Below are 22379 nucleotides of genomic sequence, written 5' to 3' on the forward strand. Positions count from 1 at the left end.
CAAAAAATTAAAACATTGCCTATGATCACATGTAAAATGTAAAGATATACCACTAAAGAGAGTCAGTAGTAGAGTCTAAAGATGTCAGTCTTTGTGAAGACATATCAACCAAATGTCTGGTGGCAAAACATCTTTGCATACGAAATTAAAGAAACATCAGAGAATTAAAAAAAAATCTCACAGTCAAGGCTCACAGCCCATGATGGCCTGCTTTCATGAAAAACAAGTATAATGGTCCTATTGAGCACTAAAATGTTTGTGCTTACAAGTTATTATACATTTTTCTGTTGCAGCAAACAGGAGTCCAGGGTGCTAATGAGGCTAGGGGAGGGCATTCATTTGAACCCTAAAGAGGAATAAAAGAAAAGGGGAACAAGTGAAAGAAAGAAAAGAAAAGAGAAGAAAGCGAGGATCAGAGGGAGGAGGTTGGCAGGGACTGTGTATGAAAATTTGGCGTCTTCCATACAGAGATAGCATCGTGCCAAAAACGGCCGACGACACAACTCCTCTCAACTCCTCTCACTTTCTGAACATCAGCGTTAAACTCGCCCACATAATCGTTTTTTTATTCCTCAACCCACATGTGCAAAATAAAATGAAATAGAGGTCATTGTCTTTTATTTATAAATTTCTATTGACCTAACTTTTTATTCAAAAACTCAGGAGTTATTTTCTTACAGGAAAAAAACATAAGTCCATGGGAAAAACCCAAATTAAAACAACAAAAAGAAAAGTAATGGCGCTTTGGATTTAAAACGCAGTATTGTGACTCTCATTCGAGCATGACTATGGCTGTGTGGCGCTGAATAGCGTTGTTAGCCAGACTTAGTAGCTGATGCCAGGGCCTCGCTGTGAGTGCAGCCCGGTGAATAAGGCATGTTCCCTGGCTCTCCCTCTTTTCTGGCTGGCCTGCCTGACAGTGAGCATTGGCCACTGCACTCTTTCTACTGCTCCTTCTCCTCCTCCTCCTCCTCTCTGTCTCTCTGAGGTCGGGAAACCCTCCTGAGTGGGTATATGGTTTTTGGGGACAGACACATTTCATGGTTGGCGCCGCTACAAAAGCCTGAAAAGAGACCCGGCACTGGGAAGACACAGTATTAATACAGACAATACCACCCCCTCGCTGCTTCTGACTCTCTCTTTTCTCAATAACCTCTTTCTTTTCTTTTCTTCTTCTCCTTTCTCTCCCCTTCTTTCGCCACATTTTTTTTTTGCTCTCTAGGTTTTTTTTCCAAATAAAAAATGTAAAAAAAGCCCACTCAGCTCAAGTAAAGAATGCAGTTTTTATCACTGCGTGCTCAGCTTAGCCTACACCCATTTTTATTTGACAATCGTTAATGTGTTTTAATGTGTAATTAAATCTCAACAGTAGGTATTAGACTGGGTTCAGCAGCGTGTGAAAACGCCCTTTTTCCCCTTTAGACAAAATTAGAAATTGCTAAGCATTTATATTAATAGCATTGCACAGATCACGTAATAATTTATTACATTATGAATATATTTTTTAAATAATAAAGAGGAATGTATTTAGATTACCATAGTATATTTTGACAAAATCATTTTATCACATCATATTAGGGCCCAGTTATAAATTTAAAAAAAGCATTTGCAAAGTTTATATCTGACACCGATTAATGTAACCTTCATTCTGTGTAAATATGAATTAGTACTCATACAAGGTAGCTGTAAAGGAAAAAAGGTTTGCAGCGTTAATAATTAAGATATCATGTGCAGTAATTAATTTGACATTGATATAAGATTTGTCTCTCATCCCGGAAAACCACTGTATTCGAAGTGGAGAATATCTACATCTATTTACTGCTCTTTAAAAAAAAAGAAAACAGTGTTGCCTTCAGATGGAGAGCTTCACCTGAAAAATGGGAAAAATCTGACAACTCAAATAAGTCAAAAAGAAAGAGAGGATCAGAGAAAAAACGATGAAAGAGCCAAACAGCAAAGTGCCTCATTTGTCTGTTCCACCACGATGATGGCCTCCCGATTTCACTGGAATAATCTGTTTACCTCATATCTCCCAACGCTAAAACTCCACACACAAAAGGAAACAGATGCGGGTAAACCAGAAATTTTCAGGGGTTTTACTCTCTCCCGAGTCAGACACAGCCAAAGAAACTGAGGCTTATGATTGTTATGTAAAAAACAAAAAAGCAGGGAGCAGGAGTTCCGAGGACAAAGGCACCGTATCGGAGAGCATGCCAGTTTTTACTGGTCAATTTAATGGGAGACCAAACATAACAACATTGTCTTTGACTCGCCTTTCTCATGTTTTAAAAAAAAAAAAAAAAATCCCTGGAGTCTGCTTGTGTCATCATGGTCTCATGAGATAAATGCAGACCCTGCGGTTTTGGACTGATGTATGTATGTCTGTGACACCCCAATGAGAGCCTCGCGTCTGTGTGTGTGTGCATGTTTTGGAGCGAGTGAGCACACAACAGGGCTTTGGCTAGCCCAGTACCATTAGCTATCCAAATACACAGACTTTTTTCAGAAGCCAAGAATAGTGTGAGAAGACTCCCTCTCACTCTGTCTCTCTAATGTGACGGGGTTCTCCCTCTATCTTAACCCTTCAGATTTGATATGTAGCCACCTCGACGTGGCCCTGACGCCAGACAGAGAGACAGAGAAGCGCAAAAGGAGACGCGGGCCCGGCTAAACGAGCACCATCAGTGAACATTTACTGATGCCAAAGCCGCTCTGCATGTGGAGAGCTTTTCTTAGCCGTTGTGGGCCCTGTTCCCACCACACACAATACAAAAGCCTCAGACCTGACTGACTCCCTCGGTGTCGAGATTTCATTTAATCAAAACTCAATGCTTACTTCACCGCTGGCTGAGGGTCATCCTAAGATGTGCACACACACAGACACAAACAAAAACACTTACACACAAGGACAGTCCACTCAACCCTTGTGATGTCATGGGAGCCGGAGAAGAGATCCAGGAAGTAATTAAGAACAGATTATTTTCACAGGAAAAAAAGAAAAGAAATACTGAGCCACGGAGCAGTGGGAACCTGTGGAATCCATCAGAGTATCCTGTCAACTTTGAACACGTTGCAAACTATTCATCATGTCAGCCATGACTGTCAGGATGCCTCTCTTTTTCTCTCTTTCATTCTCCCTCTCCTATTCCTACTCTTCCCTCCTTCTTTCCCCCATATTTCTGTTCTTTCCCCCTCCAATAAATCCAGAATACTCCGGGAGTTTTCCTCAGTGATGAACAAATGTGGGGTTTTTATTTGTGAATCCTTCCTGTGGTCAGTGAGTTGGCCAGGGGGCTGACTGCAGCGCTAGGGTTTCTCTGGGCTTTCTCACAGCACCGTCCAAGGCATGACTATTGCTATAGCGAGAGGGAGGCGGGATCTGGCACCGTAGAGCGTAGAGTGTGGAGCGGTCATGGCAGAAATGGCACGGCGAGCACATTTCACACCTCCCTCGGAGTGACTGCAAATTTCCTGTACTGCACTTTTGATTGGAAACACATTTGAAACATCTTTTCATGATCACACTTACCGCGTACAAAAGAAAGAAAAGTAAAAAAAATAAAAAAAAATAAAAAAGGAAAGCAGTAAGAATGAGGTCCAAAAAATGACTAAGTGCACTGAGCTAACTTTGGACCTCACAAATGGGTTTTTTTCTCTTTTTTTAATCTTCTATTTTTCCAACCTTGAATAAATCAGAAATGTGCTGAGTTTAAGCTAAAACAGCACAAAGGTTATAAATCAAAATAGTCCGCTGAACACATTCAGCAGCTAAATGATTTCTCTTGTACAGATGGTGTACAAGTGGACCGACCTAAGCAGTAGTCAGACTGACAGAAGTGAGAATTACATATAAACTAGAACCATCAACTAATCCTATCCCACACACTCCATTCATGGGTTATCAAAGGGACTCTGCCAGTATGTGGTGCTCTGGCAGACCTTTGGCTCTTCCACACCACTATCTTCATTATAATACCAGTCACTCACTATCGCCATTATGATACCAGTCAATCACTCTTAATAAAACACTAAAAATAATGCACTACTCACTGCACTACACAACAACCGCTCTGCCCCTCTCCTCTATTCTCTGCCAGCATTTCAGTGACAATGTTCAAAGACACGTTGCTCTGTCTGGTTTGTTGCCCTTTATCTGTGGTGCCTGAAAAACAGGGGGAGATGGTTGTGTATTGTGGCAGCACGATTTGTTCTGTTACGGCTGCAGTGTGTTATGCTCCGTAACAGAGAGGATCTCAAAGGCTGGCTGGCTGCAGAACAGCCTGAGAAAGCCTGACGGCAAGCCCAGAGATTCCCTGTGGCAGCTTTTGCCACTCTGTCATAAACAAAACACAAGACGTCTTTCTCTTCTTCCCACACCAACGGGGCTCGGGCGCTGCCAAACAGAACAATCACTATCGCAGCCTCTTCTTCTTTCCAACGCGCTCTCTCTCCCTCTCTCTCTCTCTCTGTCTCCTACAATATAAACAAAAGAGATCAGCAGAGGCTTTACCTCTGTGAGAGCCACAATGAGGGCGATGTTTAAGGAGACAAAACAAAAGTGTGCACGGGATCAAAGAGGAGCGAGAAAGACAGAGATGCTAAAGACCGACAAAACGCAAACCAAACAAAAACAAACAATGAGCACATCTTGTCATTCATTGTGTGACTGAGGAAAAAAAATGTAACTGCTCATCACTATAACTGATAAATGCAGGACTTTGTGTCAGTTTGCTCATAAATACACATTTACAACTTAAAGGTGAATGAGGGCCAAGTGTGCTGACGGTAGCGACCTTATGGCAGGGTTGCAGACAGTGGTTTGCCCTTTGTCTCTCCCTCTGCTCCTCTCTCTCCGTCTGTAGACTCCAAAGTATCTCGCCAACCAGGACTTAAACTGGGCATGGGCTCTTTGGAGGCAGATAAAAGTACCAAGGCACACTGTGTTGGCCAGATAAGATAAGAGAGAGCACACAGTACGTCCATATTATGAATGGACAGCACACTGGGCAGCCCCTCCAAGCAGCCATGTGTTTTACTGTACTGCTGTAAACCAAAGTACAGTAGCAACAAGCACACAGCGACAAACTGAGAAGTGGAAAGCCAACGATGTCAGAGGAGGTAGAAAAAATTAGTAATGAGATAATCACAGTAGCTTCACAGTAAATAAAAAATTAAAATACAATATTTAAATATTTTTTCAATGCAGTTCTCCCTTAATCATACACAGACAATTACAGCGACCGTAACTCAATAGTTTTTATTTTTGAAAAAGTCTTCCTGTCACATAATATGGTAAATATGTAGTATAATACCATAAATAAAATATTTCCAGCTCCTAAGTGGACTGTGTTTTGTTTTTGCACCCAGCATAAAAGGGGAAATATTTTGCCCTCTCAATACGGTTTGAAAATGTGGCAGGTGTAATAAAACAGAGACATATATATATTGCAGAAATTATATTTACACTAAATCTGGAATTAAACTAAGGATAATTTCCCTTTCAAACCTGAAAATGCAATGGTAAAGCAATGTATTTCTAGATTAGGGGTTATAATTTATTAACAGACATTTTTTCCTGTGCATAATTTAAAAAGATAATAATTTGGTGTAGTCTGGGAGCATAATTTACAAGACAAATAGAGTACTATACATTTCATAATAAACTGTGCACAAAAAAGTTCTAAATGCCAAAACACAACTGAGTGACCAAGAATAACTGAATCCACATAAAGTAATTATAAAAAACATTTTCTATTTGCAGCATGTCTCAGTTATAGTTCAATAACAAAGTAAGTGATATAAATGCAAATACATTTAATTAATTAAAAATATTTTGAAAGAAAATGTATCAGAAAAAAAACCTATAACAGTAGTAGAAAGATTTACTCAGTCAACGTCAGGGCTGCCCGCTACCTACGGTTTATCACCGCCACAGACAGACCAACAAGCTGGAGCTGCTGCCAGGGTTTGGCTCGGGCCGTGTGAGGTGTTTGGCCTGGACTGAGATTTTGTGTGTGTCAGAGAGAGAGAGGGGGACGGGAGAAAGAGAGAGAGAGACACTGAGGGGCGGCTGTGATAGCATTTGGCTACACTCACATTAGCGGCACCATAAGAGTTCTGCCTAAGCAGAGAGTGAGTGTGTGTATTTGGGCAGTGACTGGGATATGCTGTATACATATATATGCGCGTCTGTGTGTGTGTGAAGCTGGTTGAGTCACTGTTTGAAATTTCCAGAAAATTCCAGCTGAGATAATATTAGGTCATGAGCGTGTGTTTGTATGTATACGAGGCCAGCAAATGGTGAAGTAGTGTGTATTCGGAGGATTTGGCTGTGAAAAGTGTTTCATGGGTGCGTGTGTGTGTGGTTGCTGTGACAGTGTTTTTTGCAATGTGGGGAAAAAACTACAACACAGCCAGTGTTTTTGGCTGTGTGTGTAGAGTACGCGCACTGGAGGCTACAGCGATGTTTGGCCGAGTGTGAGAGTGTGTATCCATGATGGTGGCTGAGATACAACAATGTTTGGCTGTATCAAACTGTATCTATGATAGTCCTTGGCCTGGTGTGCGTGCTGTGTGGGTGTGTGTACGCAATCGTGACTAAAACCGTGTTTGGCTCTACGTGTGAAAGTGCGCTACAAAGATGACAGAGTTGTTTTTCTTTTTTCTTTTTTATCAAATGTGTGTATCTTTATTTAGCTGTGTTTGTATGTATGTGTATGGGTGTGAAGGTGGCTGCAATAGTACTGGCTGTCTGTGAGCACTGGCGTTTTGTGTGTGTGAGTGTGTGTTTGGCAGCCAGGTCCAGCGTGGTGCTAGCGTTCAGGCAGACGGTGAAGGCGGCAGCAGCCTGCGGCCTGAGAGCAGGAGACTCGCGGCTCTGCTCTCTCTCTCTCCCTCTCTCTCTCTCTCTCACACACACACACACACACACAATCTGGTATGTGGCCAAATGACGATCCCTGGCTACAATGGCCTTATCGTGGCACATACACTTCGACAGACTGAGTACAATCTTATAAACAGCGACTCTCACTCATCGCACAAAAACACACAATTTGACAGTGGTGATCATCTCATTAAAACACACACACACACACACACGCACACACACTCACACAGGCATGCAAATTCCTTCCTATAAAAAACTCAAAATACATGATCATATGAAGCCGCAAATGCCTCGCTCAGAAAAAATGAACTTGTACTTGCCAGAGGACGCTGGCTGAATGCCCTTGACACACACTCACATATTCTTTTTATTACTGTTGATACTATGTTGTCATGTAAACAAACACCAATAAACAGAAAAAAAGAAGGAAAAAGACAAAAAGCAAAACTATTTGCCATTTGCTAAGAGAACAAAAGCAGAAAAGGATATTTAGTTTCTTTCTCATTGGTAAATTTTTTGCTTTATTAATTTAAAAGAATATTGTAAAATAAAACTATCCGAGTCTATTTCACATTATAATATTGGATAGTTTAATTATAATCTTAATGTTTTCCTAAATTTTTAACACCTTTTTAGTGTGTTTCTGAAATGTATTACAATTATCTTTACACTTATCTTTATGTATTTTTATTTGTCATTGCCTCTCTATTTAATTATGTACTGCACAAGCAAGTGTTACTCCATGTGTACATGTGTGTGATTATGCAAATGTGTGTACATCTATATACACATGCACACGGGCACGTATGACGAGTGTGTATGTGTTGGCATCCCTCATTACTAGTGTCTAGTATCCAGTTGGCCACATACCTGGCGTGTGGACGAAGTAGGCCAGGTAGAGGTCCAGCTCCTTGACGGACACTCCGATGTGGTGTGGCTGGACGCACAGGCCAGGGTTGGTGCACTGTGGTGACTTGACCAGCCGCTCCCCGTCCGTGCTCTCCAGGGGGCTGCCCTTGAACAGGATGACCATCACCAGGTCCAGCCGCCACACCTTGTCAGCCTGGCGCAGGCAGTCGATGCGACGGATCTTGCCCTTCTGGTCGGGGTTCGACAGCACGCAGCAGGGGGGCTTTTTCCCCGTGATGGTGAGCACAAAGTCCTCACGGAACTCGGGCCGGATGTCCTTGCGGAGCTTGGCCAGCAGGCGCGAGGCCCACTTCTGCTTGATCTCTGGCTTCTCCCCCAGCAGTTCATCCTTCACTGCACGTTCTTCCTCCTTGGACATGCGCTTCTCATGCTTCTTGAAGTATTTGCGCTTGCGGGCCTGCAGGTTGAACCAGGTGTAGGCGAAGGCGCGGACATGGGGCAGCAGGGCCTCGATGAAGGGGTGGAATTCATCCTGAATGAGTGAGGAGGAAGGGGGGAGGGTGGAGGAGGAGAGGGAGGAGGGGGGGAAGCAGGAGGAGGCAGTGGAGAGAGAGGGGGAGAATGGGGGAGAGAAGGATGGGGAGAGAGGGAGCGGGGGTGAGGAAGGGAAGAGAGAAGAGAGGCAGTTAGCACCGGCACGCAGCATGGAGGAGCGGCGCCTGCTCTGTGTGAGCGGAGGGAGAGAATGAGCGAGAGGTGCCGAGAGAGAGAGAGAGTGAGAGAGTGAGAGAGAGAGAGAGAGAGAGAGAGAGAAAGTGAGAGAGAGAAAGATGCTTAACACTCTCTACCTAACACCTAACACAGACACATCACATTGAAGGACGCACTTTACAAAACACTGAACAACACAATACTGAAAGACTGAGAGGTAAAAGATGAGAGAAAATGTGAGGGTTTTCTTCAAATAATATTAGTGTCGACGTTTATATGAATGCTTAATTAAATACATAAAAACAAACATGCAAGTTATGAGTAAAAATATTGCTAGACTTTTACCCATTACAAAACTACAACAAAAACATTTAATATTAACTCTAGAAAACAAAATTAAATCTACATCTGTAAAAAATTAAAAACAAAATGCTAACTACATAAACTATAATATATAATCTATACAACACTTAAATAATTTAAGAGAACTCACAACCAATTATTAAAATTAAAAATAAAATATATGTACGTAACTGTGTCCACACTCAAAATTATCCCACAACAGTCTGCATCATAAAACATATGTAACAAAACAAGAATAACATGGTAGTTACCATTTTGCTCTCTCATCATAAATTCACCCGCCGATTGCAAAGAAACTTAAAATGCACCACGAGGACAACAACTGGATTGTTGAATCAAAAGGCGCTGCAGTAATGCTGCATATATTAGAAAACAAAAGACTGATGTAAAAAATTAGGCAAAAAGAGAAGCCGAGAAACTGTCCAATAAAAGCAGCGGGGGGGTAAAAAAGCTGAGAAAGAGGAGACAGGCCAAGGGGGCGCAGTGTAATACCAGCACAGGAACACAGGAGGTACTGTAGCAGGAGCTGCAGGAGAGGTGCTATTCAAGAGCACAACAGAAGTAGAGTGTAGAGAAGTTCAGCAATCTCTCTGTCTAAAAGGATTTAAAAAAAGAGCTGGACATGCACGAGCAAAACAAAACAGATATTGCAGCAAAAAGGATAAAATTGTCAAAAACTTAAACAAGCCTCTTTGTTTGTTTGCAAAAAGATGTAGAAAAAAAATTATCTTGACGAAAAAACAACAACAAAAAAATGCTTGGCAAAGCGGCGCGTGCTATTGGTTCAATTCTGTGGGATCTGCATAAGACTCACGGAGAGGGAGAGAGAGAGCTGGACAAGGGGGGTGCGGACGGAGGAGAAGAAGAAGAAAAAAAAAAAAAACAAGAGGACCGAATCAATGTTGGAAGAGTGTGCACGACCGCTGGCAAACCCGAGTGCAGCTTCTTTTTTCCCCCTCTTTCTCTCCAACTCTGTCTCTCTCTTCCTCTCCACTTTCCTTCTCTAACCATTGACTGAGTCTGTGCCAACATGCAGAGGGCCCACCTATTTGGCACCGAGTCTCAAACAGCCCAGCCAATACGCACGCTCCCAGCGCTGAAAGGGAGGGAAGAGAGAGATGGCAGAGGGAGAAGCAAAGCGGCAGGGGGGGGGTGGATGGTTGGTGGCTGGTAGTGGAGAGCGAGGGAGAGAGATATGGAGAGAGAGAGAGAGGGGGAGAGAGAGGGAGGGGGAGAGACGGGGATTGTGTGTGGTGCAGGCAGAAGGCACGTCATTAGCCAAATAGACAAGTTCCAATCTAGTGCAAAGGCAAAGTCCAGAGGATATTAATTTTACATGCATCCAATCCAGACAGCACCCGCCTTCTAAAGCCCCCCTACGCCCTCCCACCCCCCTTCATCGCCTTCGTCACCAGCATGGTCACAGCCATCCCAACAAACCAGCTCGCTCTCCAACTGCACCCCCTCACCCCCACCCCCCAGAAACACCCCTCTCTCTCCCTCTCTCTGCTCGCGTTACACCACCTTGGCATGGGATGGCATGAGAAAACACAGGCCCAAAATCCCACTAGACCCTGAGACCAGCAGCTGCTCCTGGATTTACCACACAAACAAAGAGAGGAGGGGGAAGAAAATGCCCGTTACCCCCCCTAACAAAAAATACCATCCAAAAACATGCTCTCCTGTTTCAAAATGCACTCTCATATCCAAACTGGCCCCTTCTTTCCCTCTCTTTTTTTGTTACTCCACTTTAAAGCCCCAACAGCACAGGCACAGAAACACATTAAAAGTTTCTGTTACCAAATTAGAGAGCAATCCCATTTGTGGGTGAGAGACAGGATTCAGTGGACAATGACGGCTGAAAATGCTGTGGTGGACGGCTTCATGTAAGTAGCGATACATGTTAAGCTGTTTAACAAGGCAAGGCAAGCGGATATTAAAACTGTCTAAAAAAGGCTATACTGCGTCTCTGTAATTCACAAAAAAGCTTAGTCTAATGCTTTCAGATTCAGATATGCTGGTCTTTGTAATAGCCAAAAAAATTATAGTTTCCTGCTGCAGCCGGTAAATTGGCCATATTTTCATCGTGTTGCATTATGAAGTCCACAATGACACATGATTGGGATTGAACAGCAGCAGAAAGTGAGGGAGTTGTATAGCTGCCCTGGCAAGCACATTGTCTCATCCTCATTGGCTGACCTACATGACCTCAGAGGGACAAGCTGTGCCCAGTGCACCATGGGAGAAATATCTGACAGACAAAAGGCTTTCACCAAGGATCAATCCAATATAATCTGATGTACGTATGAAATACGTATGGACCCCTCTTCTCATTAGAAATCTATTTAAATACTATACATTCAAACTACAAAAAAGGAACACACTTGCTCATTCACGCTGTCCAAATTAATCCACGGGGCTCGTAAGAATTATACAGACATTGTCAAAACTGGAATCTCGGCAATGGGCAGCCACAAAAAGCTAACTTGTCATGTGGCAAAGTTGAGGGCCCGGCCATTTGATTGTGGGTTGAAGCCCCCTGCTGTGCAACGGGACAGGCTGTCTGTGTGAACGCCCTACAAAGGCCAGAGTCCTCTGGTTGGCTCCCAGGACCATCAGATTTAGCCTGGCCTGCTCCCTCTGTCAGTGTCTGACAGAGGAGCCGCAGCCTGGATGACTGGCTGGTCCACTGACTGGCTGGCAGGCTGGCTGTTCGGTTGGCTGAGAGGCTACATGACTGGCTGGGTGAATGACTGGTTGGCTAACTGGGTGGGTAGCTAGCTGGCTAGCTGGCTGCCTGGCTGGCTCGTCACCGCTACTGCTGGGGGGGTGCAGACCCCATCTGGACCAGGCCGAGCCGGGCCGAGTGCCGATTGTTCATGCTAACATACGCCTGCCTCACACAGCCGCACTGAACACATGAAAAATGTGGGAATGAGAGAAGATGGCGGAGGCAAGAACATTTTTTTGGGCAAAAGGCGCATGAGATGGAATTAAAGAGGATGTTTGTTTTTGTTTTTGAAGAATAATGACGGAGGTGTGTTTGTCGCTTATTTGAAAAGACTGAGGGGATCTACACTTTTTGATGAATGGGCTGCAGACAAAGAAAAGAAGTGATATGTGCCAAATATTACAGTAACTTCCTGAAATATCATCATGCCCTTACTGACAGGCGAAATGATAATAACCAAGATTGCTATCAGAGAAATCCAAACCCCTCCTTTGTCCACACAAACTAGCAACACGTTTGCTTTTGTAGTTCCAGTCCTGCAACATTTTTTCAGTAACATAACTCTTTTTAACTCTTTATATAACAAAAAGAGGATGAAAAAATGGCATAAACCTATAATGAGACTACAAATTAATCCATAATATTAAGCAAATACTATTTGTACAAAATATGTAATCCTTCAAAAAAATCCCTTTTAAATCACTAAGTTAAATCCATTGCCAGGCCTATTATGATCATAAACTGGACCAAATTCAAAATTATACAAAACAGCATAACAGGCATTGAGGTCTTTGCACAAATTGCAGTTAAGGCAAGATCTTTTATGATTTTGGCCAAGAAATGAGTCTGTGTGGCACTTTACTATTTAATGTGTTGATTTTTTTTTTGACATTTTCAATCCCACATTTCCTTTAGCTCATTAGAGAGGGTTTCTCCTGTTTGCCCAGAGTTCTTCCGGGCAGAACGAAATGTGGCAGTTTTTCGGGGCCTTGGCGACTGGACTCTTTAGGTATCTGCTCTGCAATAATTTGAGCGAGAGCTCATCTTATCTCTGCATGCCATGCTCTGTCTTTCAGAAAATGACGACCTTTGTTCGCCAGGCTGGGCAAGACAATCTCCCCCTTCTGCCCTGACAGGGCACAACTCAGAGAGCAGGAGAGAAATGAAAACCACCTCAGGTTTTTATTAACAAGGCCAAGCTTGGGGCAGCAGCAAGTGCCAAAAACACAAGACAAAGGAAACCCATAAAAACTGAAATTGTTGTATTCATTTTGAAGGTATTAAACAACAAAACATAGATTTAAAAAAACAAGGCTTGGTGCAAATTAACCCATTACACCATTTTGTCATGTATGCAAGGCTGGCTGTTAGAATATCCCCAGGGTGTTTAAAACACACTGCTGAGGCTGAAAAGGCCTAAAAGTGAATAAGTAAAACGGCACTAAATCCAATCACACAGCAGGCCCCATCGTTGAAGCTGACTCTTTTGTTTATTTAGCTACTATTTAAACCCAAATAAAAAAAAATTCTTAACTTTTTGGCAAAGGGAGTTATCCGTGTAACAGAGGGCACACCAAACCCACTCTGTGTGGCCTGTCTTTTAGCTTCAAACGGCCCGCACCCTGCGTCTCTGCATTTGTAAAACTGTATAAAATATATATAAATAATATTTTGGCCTGGAAAGAAAGAAACATGCTTCATCCACAGTGTTCGCAGGAAAATAACAATCATCGTGTAACGTCAGTTTTGGCTAATAACGGCTGTCTTTCTCTGCCTGGTAACCCTAACGGGCGGTGTCGTTAACCTCCGTCCGGCTGTCTGTAAGTAACTATTTTTGCGTTCGTTAAAAAAGACAAAACGTCCCGTTCAAGGCAGTAAAACTGCTCTAAATATCAGAAATATTAATATTTAATGTTCATTTTCCCCCTTGGAGAGAAAACTTAACTTGAGCGTTACTACCGGTCTGCCCTCAGTCTGCCTCAGTCTCGTGCGGCCTACGTTAAACAAAAAGGGTCAAAATAAATACAAAAAGTCGAAAAAGAAATAAAAGCAGGTGGATGTGTCGCAATAGAGCTAATAAATAAAAACAGGGTAAAGTACATCCCTTAAGTGAAGGCAAACAGTCGCCAGAGTAAACAAATAGTGCACAAAAGAGTTTTAAGCAGCTTTCACCACACAAGTTACTGTAGGTGTATTAACGCAGCCTATTTAATGATTTTACATTTTAGATACATATTAACACATCTGTGCAAATTAAAAAACACTGTTCCTGTCTGTGGGCTATATTAGCATACAATTAATTTTAACAACCGTAACTCGGGCTTGTATCCCACACTCTTGTTAATAGCTTTTACCTGAGATTAATTTGTCGTATTAATCTAAGTTATGCAGAAATAAATGCCAAAGGGCTGACATCTGCATAGAACAGATCAGGAGATACGTTTATTTGATGCCACGTCCTGCAGGCTGACAGTCAACAGGCAGAAAATGTGTTCTCATTGGGCTGCAAACAGGGGATTTCATGCATTTGGTATTATATTAACAACACAGAGGTCACTTATTTTGTTTTCTTCTTTTTTTACTATGTAATTGTGATTTCAACAAAAGGCAACGTGCAATTTAAATTATAGAGTAGAAGTGATTAATGAAAACAGAATTAAAAAGAATAGGTTTTTTTAAAAATCAAATAAATAGATAAAGCGACCTTACAACATTTCTGCTTTGAATTATATTAATAAAAGCACCCAATTCATATTTCCTATTGATATTCTACTATATTATATAATTTTAATTTTACCGCCAACGTGACCTAAATAATTTCAATTCCATTGTTGGTTTAAAAACATTTTTTTTTAATCAACAAAATTATAGAATACATTTTAAAACATATGAACAATTACAGTAGTAAATTAATGAACACTTATATCCTTAAAATCTATAAATTTAAAATGCATTTTTAAACAAATTCTGAAACATTTCATTTTTGCATTTTAATATGTAAATTCAGGTCATTTTAGTCATATTCTCTTTAAATAGTGGTTTCCTTGTAAATAAATGTTCAAAAATTGTATTTAATTGATACATTACAATTTCTATGATATTATTATGATTATGAATATAATATATAATAAATAGTAATAATTTACAATATCATTTATACAATTTATATAATGTTTTACTAATGAATTAATTTTTGCTTATACATTTGCTGGGAGAATAGAGAACATGAGAACATATTAGCCCTTTTCTCTTTCAGCATTTAATTTTAGCAACATTTCTTCATAAAATCTAATTAGAAAGAGAAAGCTAAATTTAATTAATTTAAAAAATGCTACAAGTAACTAACTGAAGGACAGATTTGTCTGATGAAATTATATTTCATATTTCACAATAAAGTCTTTTGTTAACTCTGTTCATGATGATCCTGTGAGATAAGGATAGGAGACACACACACACACACACACACACACACACACAGAAAGCTGATGAAGGTTACAGCGTGTCAGAACGTGTCACGACTGGAATTTAACTTTGACATCTGCTGTGTGAAATCACATATTGACAAGTACTGCAGTGATGTAAAGGAAAGACTGCGAGAGATCCGAGCTATTTTCCCTTTGTGTGTGTGTGTGTGTGTGTGTGTGTGTGTGAGCGTGTGCGTGCGTGTGTGTGTGTGTGTGTGTGTGTGTGTGAGGGCTCAGTAATTTGGGTTAGTTTATGGAACGGTTTGTGCTTTGTATACTGTCTTTCAAATCTTGCCTCATTATTCTGAACTTTATATGAAACAGAGTGTCAAACTATTTTTATGCAGCACAGTTATAATTCCATTTCTGCCCATTCTGTCAAAAAAAAGAAAAATTAAGTAGAAGAGAAAAAAAGGTTTCTTTGGGTCGAGCAAAGTTTCCATAATTTTATTAGGCTACAGGAGTGCAAGAAACGTAAGGTGCGCAGGCCTGACTAGTGGTGAGTAACACCCTCAGGGAAATAAAATAATTACGGACAAGTTGACATAAACTACTATTTCCTCTGAAACTCTCATGAGACAGAAAAAAATAAGTGTCCTTTTTTTCTTCCCCTTTCATTCACTTATCCTAGCCCACACACATGCATTCACACACAGACCAACATTATTCTTCTTTAAAATTTTCCTCCTTAACTCCTCATCACTGCCAATCCTTCTATTTCCATCCAGCTCCAAAACCTTTTCATCCATTCATCTACGCCCTGGAAGAGGAAAAAACTTTCCCTCTTTCTGCTCTCTTTCTCCCATCGGCACAGATTGATGTTAAAAGTGTGTCTGCGCATCGTTTGTAATTACGCCTGTTTACACACTGAAGCATTACTATGTGTGAAAGTCTGGAAGCCATTTGTGGCATGAGGCTGAGAGGGAAAGACAGAGCGAGCGAGCTTTAAACAGCTCCAGAGACACAAGGACTGATAGCAAGCTGGGGCTTCTGACATGACTGCAGACCTGGGTAATATTATACTCAAATATGCTTTCACGTTTGTGCGATGGATTTGTCTGGGCAGACTGTTTCAGCCTCAAATGTAAGCACATCGAAGATAAGATCAAGGGCTCTTTATGATCCTTTTTTACTATCCAAAATTTATTCAGCCAGGATTTTTCTTGAGGTTTGTGTGGTTTTTTCGATGACTCTGGCCCATATGCATAAATTTCACCTTACACACTTAATTATATACATAGCTTTAACCCCACAAGTGATTTATATTCCCACTTTATATTCTGAAAATATTTGGAGAACTGAATTCAATTTGGATGACTTAAAAAAATTATCATCGACTAAATATATTTGGCTTGGATTTGGTGAACGGAATTAAAAAGTTACAAATGCATTGTGAGGACGGCAAAGGGGGCTGTGTGAAACAGTATACATTTACTGGCTCTAATGCTGAATGTTAATCTTGATAACAGTGCCGTCAATTAGAAAGAATGTTTCTCTTAGGGGCATGATGTTATCGTGGTATAAATAAAACTGGGCAAAATTATAGATTTCAAACTAAATTAGGAGATTCTGGCACGGCATGTTGCAAACAATGATTTAATAAAACCACTTCAGCATGTGGCCGCAGCTCGATGGGGCCGTATAGGATTACATGTATGCTAAGTGAATACATATAGACTACTGCGTGTGTACCATATGTGTGTTTACATTATAGAAGGATTCTGTAGCGTCATCATGGCACACATAAATGGAGTCACACACACACACACACACACACACACACACACAGTGGTGGTGTGGCATTTTCCGACAGGACCTAGCCGTAAAACGGAGAGTACAGCGTTTCCCCCTCGACAAGGGCGGCCATTCCTGATAAGGTCAAGTAGGCAGTGTGATACTTGGAGTGTGTGAGTGTGTGTGAAGGGTGCAGCAGCTTTCTGCTTCAATTATACAGGGGGAGGAAGGAAAGCGTCTGTCTCACACTTTCTGTCTCACTCTTTCCGTCTCACTTCTCACCGAAGCGCACGCTGCACACACCTTACACAGTTCCAGTCGGCACATGCCAGCGGCACACACTGGCTACCATGCCCTGCCTACAGCTGCAGAGAGGGCTTTGAACCTCATGGTTAGCAAATACAGCAGGAATCAAGCAGATAATGAAACCCGATATGCCCTCCCTTCCATGCCCTGCTCCGACAGCAGCCAAGGCCTGCTTCTCCTCACACAAGAGATGCACTATTGAGAGACTTTCTCTCGCACTCTTTCGCTTCCCCTCATTCTTTTATTCCTCCATGGTCCTCGTTCTGCCAGTCGGCAAGGCGAGATGCCAACCCGCTCCCCAAAGCCGGGCAGAGTGCCCTCACCCTTTATGCAAATGCTTCACAACTTGCCCAACTCACACATTCATTCTGTACCCCCTCAACCACCACCACCATCACCTACTCCTCCATTCCTGCTTTTATTTCTTTCACCTCTTACTCTGCAGTCCTTCTCTCTCTCTCTCTCTCTCTCTCTCTCTCTCTCTCTCTAACACTTTCTCCCTTTCCTGTACTCCATATTGTTGTTGCACTTCCCTCTACCAAATGCCCGGGCTCTCTCTATCTCGATTGCTATCCATCTCCTTGCATCTCTCTCACTCCGCTCCCCCTCACTCCTTTCACGGTGGAACTCCCTCTCCCCTCCTTCTCTCGCTGCCTCTCTCTCTCTCTCTCTCTCTCACACACACACACACACACACACACAGCTTGACACAACCACACTCAAACTTGTGCTCTCATTCCTCGGGCCCTGCCAGACAGGCAAGTGCAGAAACTCCCTTCACCCTCTCATTTCTTCTTCTTCTTCTTCTCCTTCTATCTATTTCACTCCTTCTCTCACACACTCATGCCATGGTACTTCCCTTAAAGGGAAAGTATCTTACTTTTTATGTACCTGCTGCAGTTTGTATAACAATTATATCATCTGTCAGTGTTTAGTGTTAAAGTATAGTTTTCAAGAAGCAAGTTGGCAGGTTAATCCATACCTCCAATGTGAATTTACTGCCTATTTTTGTGTGATTGATTGCTTCCTTGATTGTTAAGCAGGGCGTAACTGGAGTGCTTGAACACTAAATAAATAGAAGAGTTGCAGAAGATTAAATGTGTGGTAAGTCACGTTTATATGTTTTAACAGCAGACATTTTTTTTTTTATTTTGAAAAGTAAAGAAGGATATCTGTTGTTCCAAATTATCATCGTAGCACAAAGCTAATTCATGAGCAGTGAGTGAAGCGCTGCTGATTCCAATCTTGCTGATTGAAGAATCAATAACCATGAGATGAGATTAGACAACACTTGGCTTTATGAAACCCTTTTAAACCCTACACTGCTACTACTCATACCTCTGTGGCTGTCAAGCTGCAAACATGGATGTCCTCTTAGTTCCTATAGAGGTGACATTTGTAGGGAAATTTTAACAGCGGTTGAATCTAACAAATTACTTTTGGCTGTTGAGTTTTTGTAATTATGCACTTTTAAAAGGCAGAAAAGAAGATTTTCTTCTTTTCTTTTCTTCTTCTTTTCTCTGTTGTTTTATATTATATTAACTGAAGATCTTTTGGTTTCGGACTAACAAAATAAGACATTTAAAGACATCTTTCCTTGGATTTCAAGAAACTAGGATGGACATTTTACACTATTTTGTTTTATAATTTTTAGACTAAATGGATTAATTAATAAATCAATAATTAAATGATTAGTTAGTTGCAGCCCTAATGTAGAATGATAAATAGCACTGTAGGTAAAAAAGAAAAAAAGTCTAGAGATAAAGATTTTGGAGTGAACTGTCCATTTAATCATGTAAAATCTTCACAAAAGTAATTTATACTCCATGTAAAAATAGAAAGTTAAAATGTATTGAGTTGTTATCTGTGGCTTGTCAAAACTGCAAATAAATAAAAGCGAGATCTTGATAAGAATTAAGAAAATCTTAACCCGCTCACCACACTTTATCATTCACAATGAGAACACTGCAAATGTTTGTGGCGTGCCACGTTGTAGATGGGCAACCAACCCTTTTACATTAGCATCGTATTTCTGCATGAGTGAGCTCCCTATCAGGAACACTGAAGCTTGCGGATTTAATTCTGCTTATCATGTGAGCTGGAGTTTGGCCTGTGCTGAGCTGGCGCTGCGAGGGTTAAACGGTGCCCGCTCCCTGTGGCATGATATGAGCTGGGCCTTTGCCTGTGCACTCTGCCTTGTCTGCGCTGAGTTGGTAGTGTTAGGGGTTAAGAGTGGGTGGCTGCTCCAAGTGGCTTCCTATGCGACTCTGATCCCATTAGGGTTAAAAGGTGTCTGTTCCAAATGGCTTCCTGAGAGCCGGGTCTTAATCTCCGCTATGCCTGACAGAGTTTGGGTTACAGCGACACAGGGCTCTTGATATGGCAGCGCCTGACTCTGAGCTGGCAGTGTGAGGGTTAAAGGTCGCTCTGCCCATTTTGAGTGGCATTCCCTGTAGGGCAAGCGCCATGCCAGGCCGGAAGAAACAGAGGGCACACACAAACACATGCGAGGCGAGAAACAAAGAGCCCTCACAACCACACACGCACACACATAAACACACAAGGACATGTGCGCACACACACAGCAACTAAATCATTTTGAAACTTTTATCCTCTCAAACCAGTGCTTTCCTTTTTTAAAGATGTATCCTCCGACAAAGCGAGGGGAGGACAGGCAGACACACGGTGCAGACGGGCGCCTCTGGGAGAGTGTGTGTGCAGTTATCTCCTCTGTGACCACGCTCGCTGACTTCCCCAGCCTAAACTACCACCTCGCACAGACCTCAGGAGCACCACAGCACCACAGGCAGACAGCCATAAGTACATGTCCTCAGAGGGGACATAAAATGGAGGGAACCCACCTCGATAAAAAGGCAAATCACAAACAGGCATGGGAGAGAGACTGAAAAGTGCTGCATCACTCATCCAAGCTTCTAATTAGGTTAGTGTTGGATTTATAACTGTGATGCTTAAAGATTAAAACATTTTTAACGTTCATCGAAAATAAGAAAACGGATAAGAGGAAACTATTATTTCTTTAGTACAGCAGGTACTTTAAAATTCAAACAAACAAACTATTTGTGCCTAAACTAGGTACGTTATAGCATCTCGTCTCATCAAATGATCAAAAAGAGACTTAATATTGTACATAAACATTATTAAATTATTCATTTAACGGAATAGTCTTATGAGTTGTAATAGTTTATGTTAAATAGGCATAATTTTGTTGTAAATTAAAGGGGAAAAAAGGAAAACACACCTTTTCAGGGGCATATATTATAAGTGGCACAGTTTTTAATGTAATCTTAGTTACACAGGTGTACAATCTGCATCACTCGTATGGACCTGATCTCTATAGAGCTCCCCTTCACCCTGCGGGCCCCGGGGGAACCGCACTGCCTGCACTGCTTATATATACGCCCACATGTATATGGTAATGAATTACAACTAGCTTTAAGTGTATTTATAACTACTATTTTATATTGGCTCTTGGTTACCTAGAAATCACTCACAACTGTGCTGAGAAATGGAATAACAAGTAAGTGAATTACTGTACATGTGTGAACAAATGTGCCTTTTTTGGTTTCTTTTTTCTTTTTCTTCTTTTACTGTTGCCTCACTGATGACCGAAAAAAAATACATTTCTCAACTGCAATAAATACTCTACCCATGCCATGTTATTTTGCAGCGAACAGTACAGTGTTTATCAACTCTCAGCGAAACTGGTCCGGTATGAAATACCAGTCAGTCTCCATTTATAAACATGTGATTGTATGAAAAGATAGTATCACAGAAAAGTGAGCCAGAAGGAGAGAGCTGGACTGAAAGCAGCGAGAGCTGCCACGTCAGATGCTGCTGAGGCTTCTTGGCTGTCAGGACTGAAACACACACGCAGTGTAGACACACACGCACATGCAAATGCAGTATGGCCTGCGCACGCACACATCCACTCCAATGCACATGCACAAACACAGACTCATACACACACACAAAGGGTTTGCCTTTGCAGTGCTGTTTAGGGAGTTGGAGTCATCAGCCAAGCCTGACACCCCTGCTCAGTGAAGCCATCACCGCTGTCTCTCTGTGAGTCAACATGGATGGAGCCGCTCCATCAACAACACACACAGGCCCTAATAATAAAACGAGCAAATCCCTCACTCCAGTTCGCCCGCCACACGACAGAGAGGGCCTGACCCCCGGTTTGATCACTTCCTGTTACAGTCACTACTGGATTTACATCTATCAGCTGCTCACACTCTTCAATCTTTTAAATTCAGATTTATTTATTTTTCAAATATCATTCCAGCATGTGAGTGCTTAAAATATATTTTTTAACTGTTAAATTGTAACAGCACCAAATGCAGTGTTGGGAAGGTTACTTTGAAAACATATTCCACTACAGCTGACTGGATAATCTGTAGGCCCTAAAATGTTACTTAATTACTCAAATAAAGTAACATATTCTAAATATGTTGGATTACTTTTGGAATACTTTAAAAGAGTCTTGTTGAGCTCAATTTGTCTGGGTCTTATATTTCAACGCCAGACACACATTCCTGACAGTGTCCTGGCTGTGAGTCTCCACTGCCATTGTTTTGTGGTAGGCGTACTGTGCCCGCAAAAAATTTTGCACTTTAAAAAAACCCAATCTGTTTATGAGAAATGAAATGCTTCATATGAATGTAAGAGCAAATAAAACAAAAAGATGCCCCTCTTTTTGTTTTATTTGCTCAGAAAGCAGCCATGCCCTATGTCTCAATAAGTAAAAAATAATGTGTGTATCCACCCCGTGATTCAGATTCACACAAAAAAATCTATCTGGTTCGTCCTTGGACCAACCTTCAGTCGAAAAATCTGGCCGGTAGCTTTTTCGTAATGTTACTGACAAACAAACAACCAAACCGAACCAGAAACATAACCTCCTTGGTGAAAGTAATAAAGTGAATGTATTCAGAATACCATCAATTTAAAGTGTATTTTAACAGGACACGGTTGAATTTTGTATTATAACCCCATTACTTGTCTTCTGTTACTCCCCAACCCTGACTATATGCAAAACATTAATTTAATCACATGCCCAAAGTAGACAGTTTCCTCTGGATCCTGTTTCAGAGAGCCACATATAGGGAAATGTTATGAGCAAAATTCAAACTCTTTGGCTGCCCAAAAAAAAAAAAAAATCTGATGCAAAATAGGATTTGGCCACATCTTTATTTAGGCTCGCTTTCCAATTCCTGGAGAAATTGCATTATTGAATACAACAACGCCATTGTTTCAGCAAATTTTAGAGGGGCTTTCAGCCTTATACGTG

At 41.5% G+C, this 22379-nt stretch overlaps 1 protein-coding gene across 11 annotated transcripts in view; it reads right to left on the bottom strand.

The window, feature by feature from the left end:
- Positions 1-22379, bottom strand: part of LOC131976317 (nuclear factor 1 X-type-like) — a 119347-nt gene that overhangs the window by 70858 nt on the left and 26110 nt on the right. For 10 of the 11 annotated variants that reach the window (XM_059339361.1, XM_059339319.1, XM_059339293.1 and 7 more), the window contains one exon: positions 7760-8291. In XM_059339361.1, coding sequence (XP_059195344.1) covers positions 7760-8291 — 532 coding nt within the window. Of the gene's footprint in view, positions 1-7759; positions 8292-9084; positions 10293-22379 lie in introns of those variants that run through there. The other variant, XM_059339328.1, reaches the window with a different exon arrangement.

The sequence above is a fragment of the Centropristis striata genome, chromosome 1 (genome assembly GCF_030273125.1).
Source record: "Centropristis striata isolate RG_2023a ecotype Rhode Island chromosome 1, C.striata_1.0, whole genome shotgun sequence".
Classification (NCBI taxonomy): domain Eukaryota; kingdom Metazoa; phylum Chordata; class Actinopteri; order Perciformes; family Serranidae; genus Centropristis; species Centropristis striata.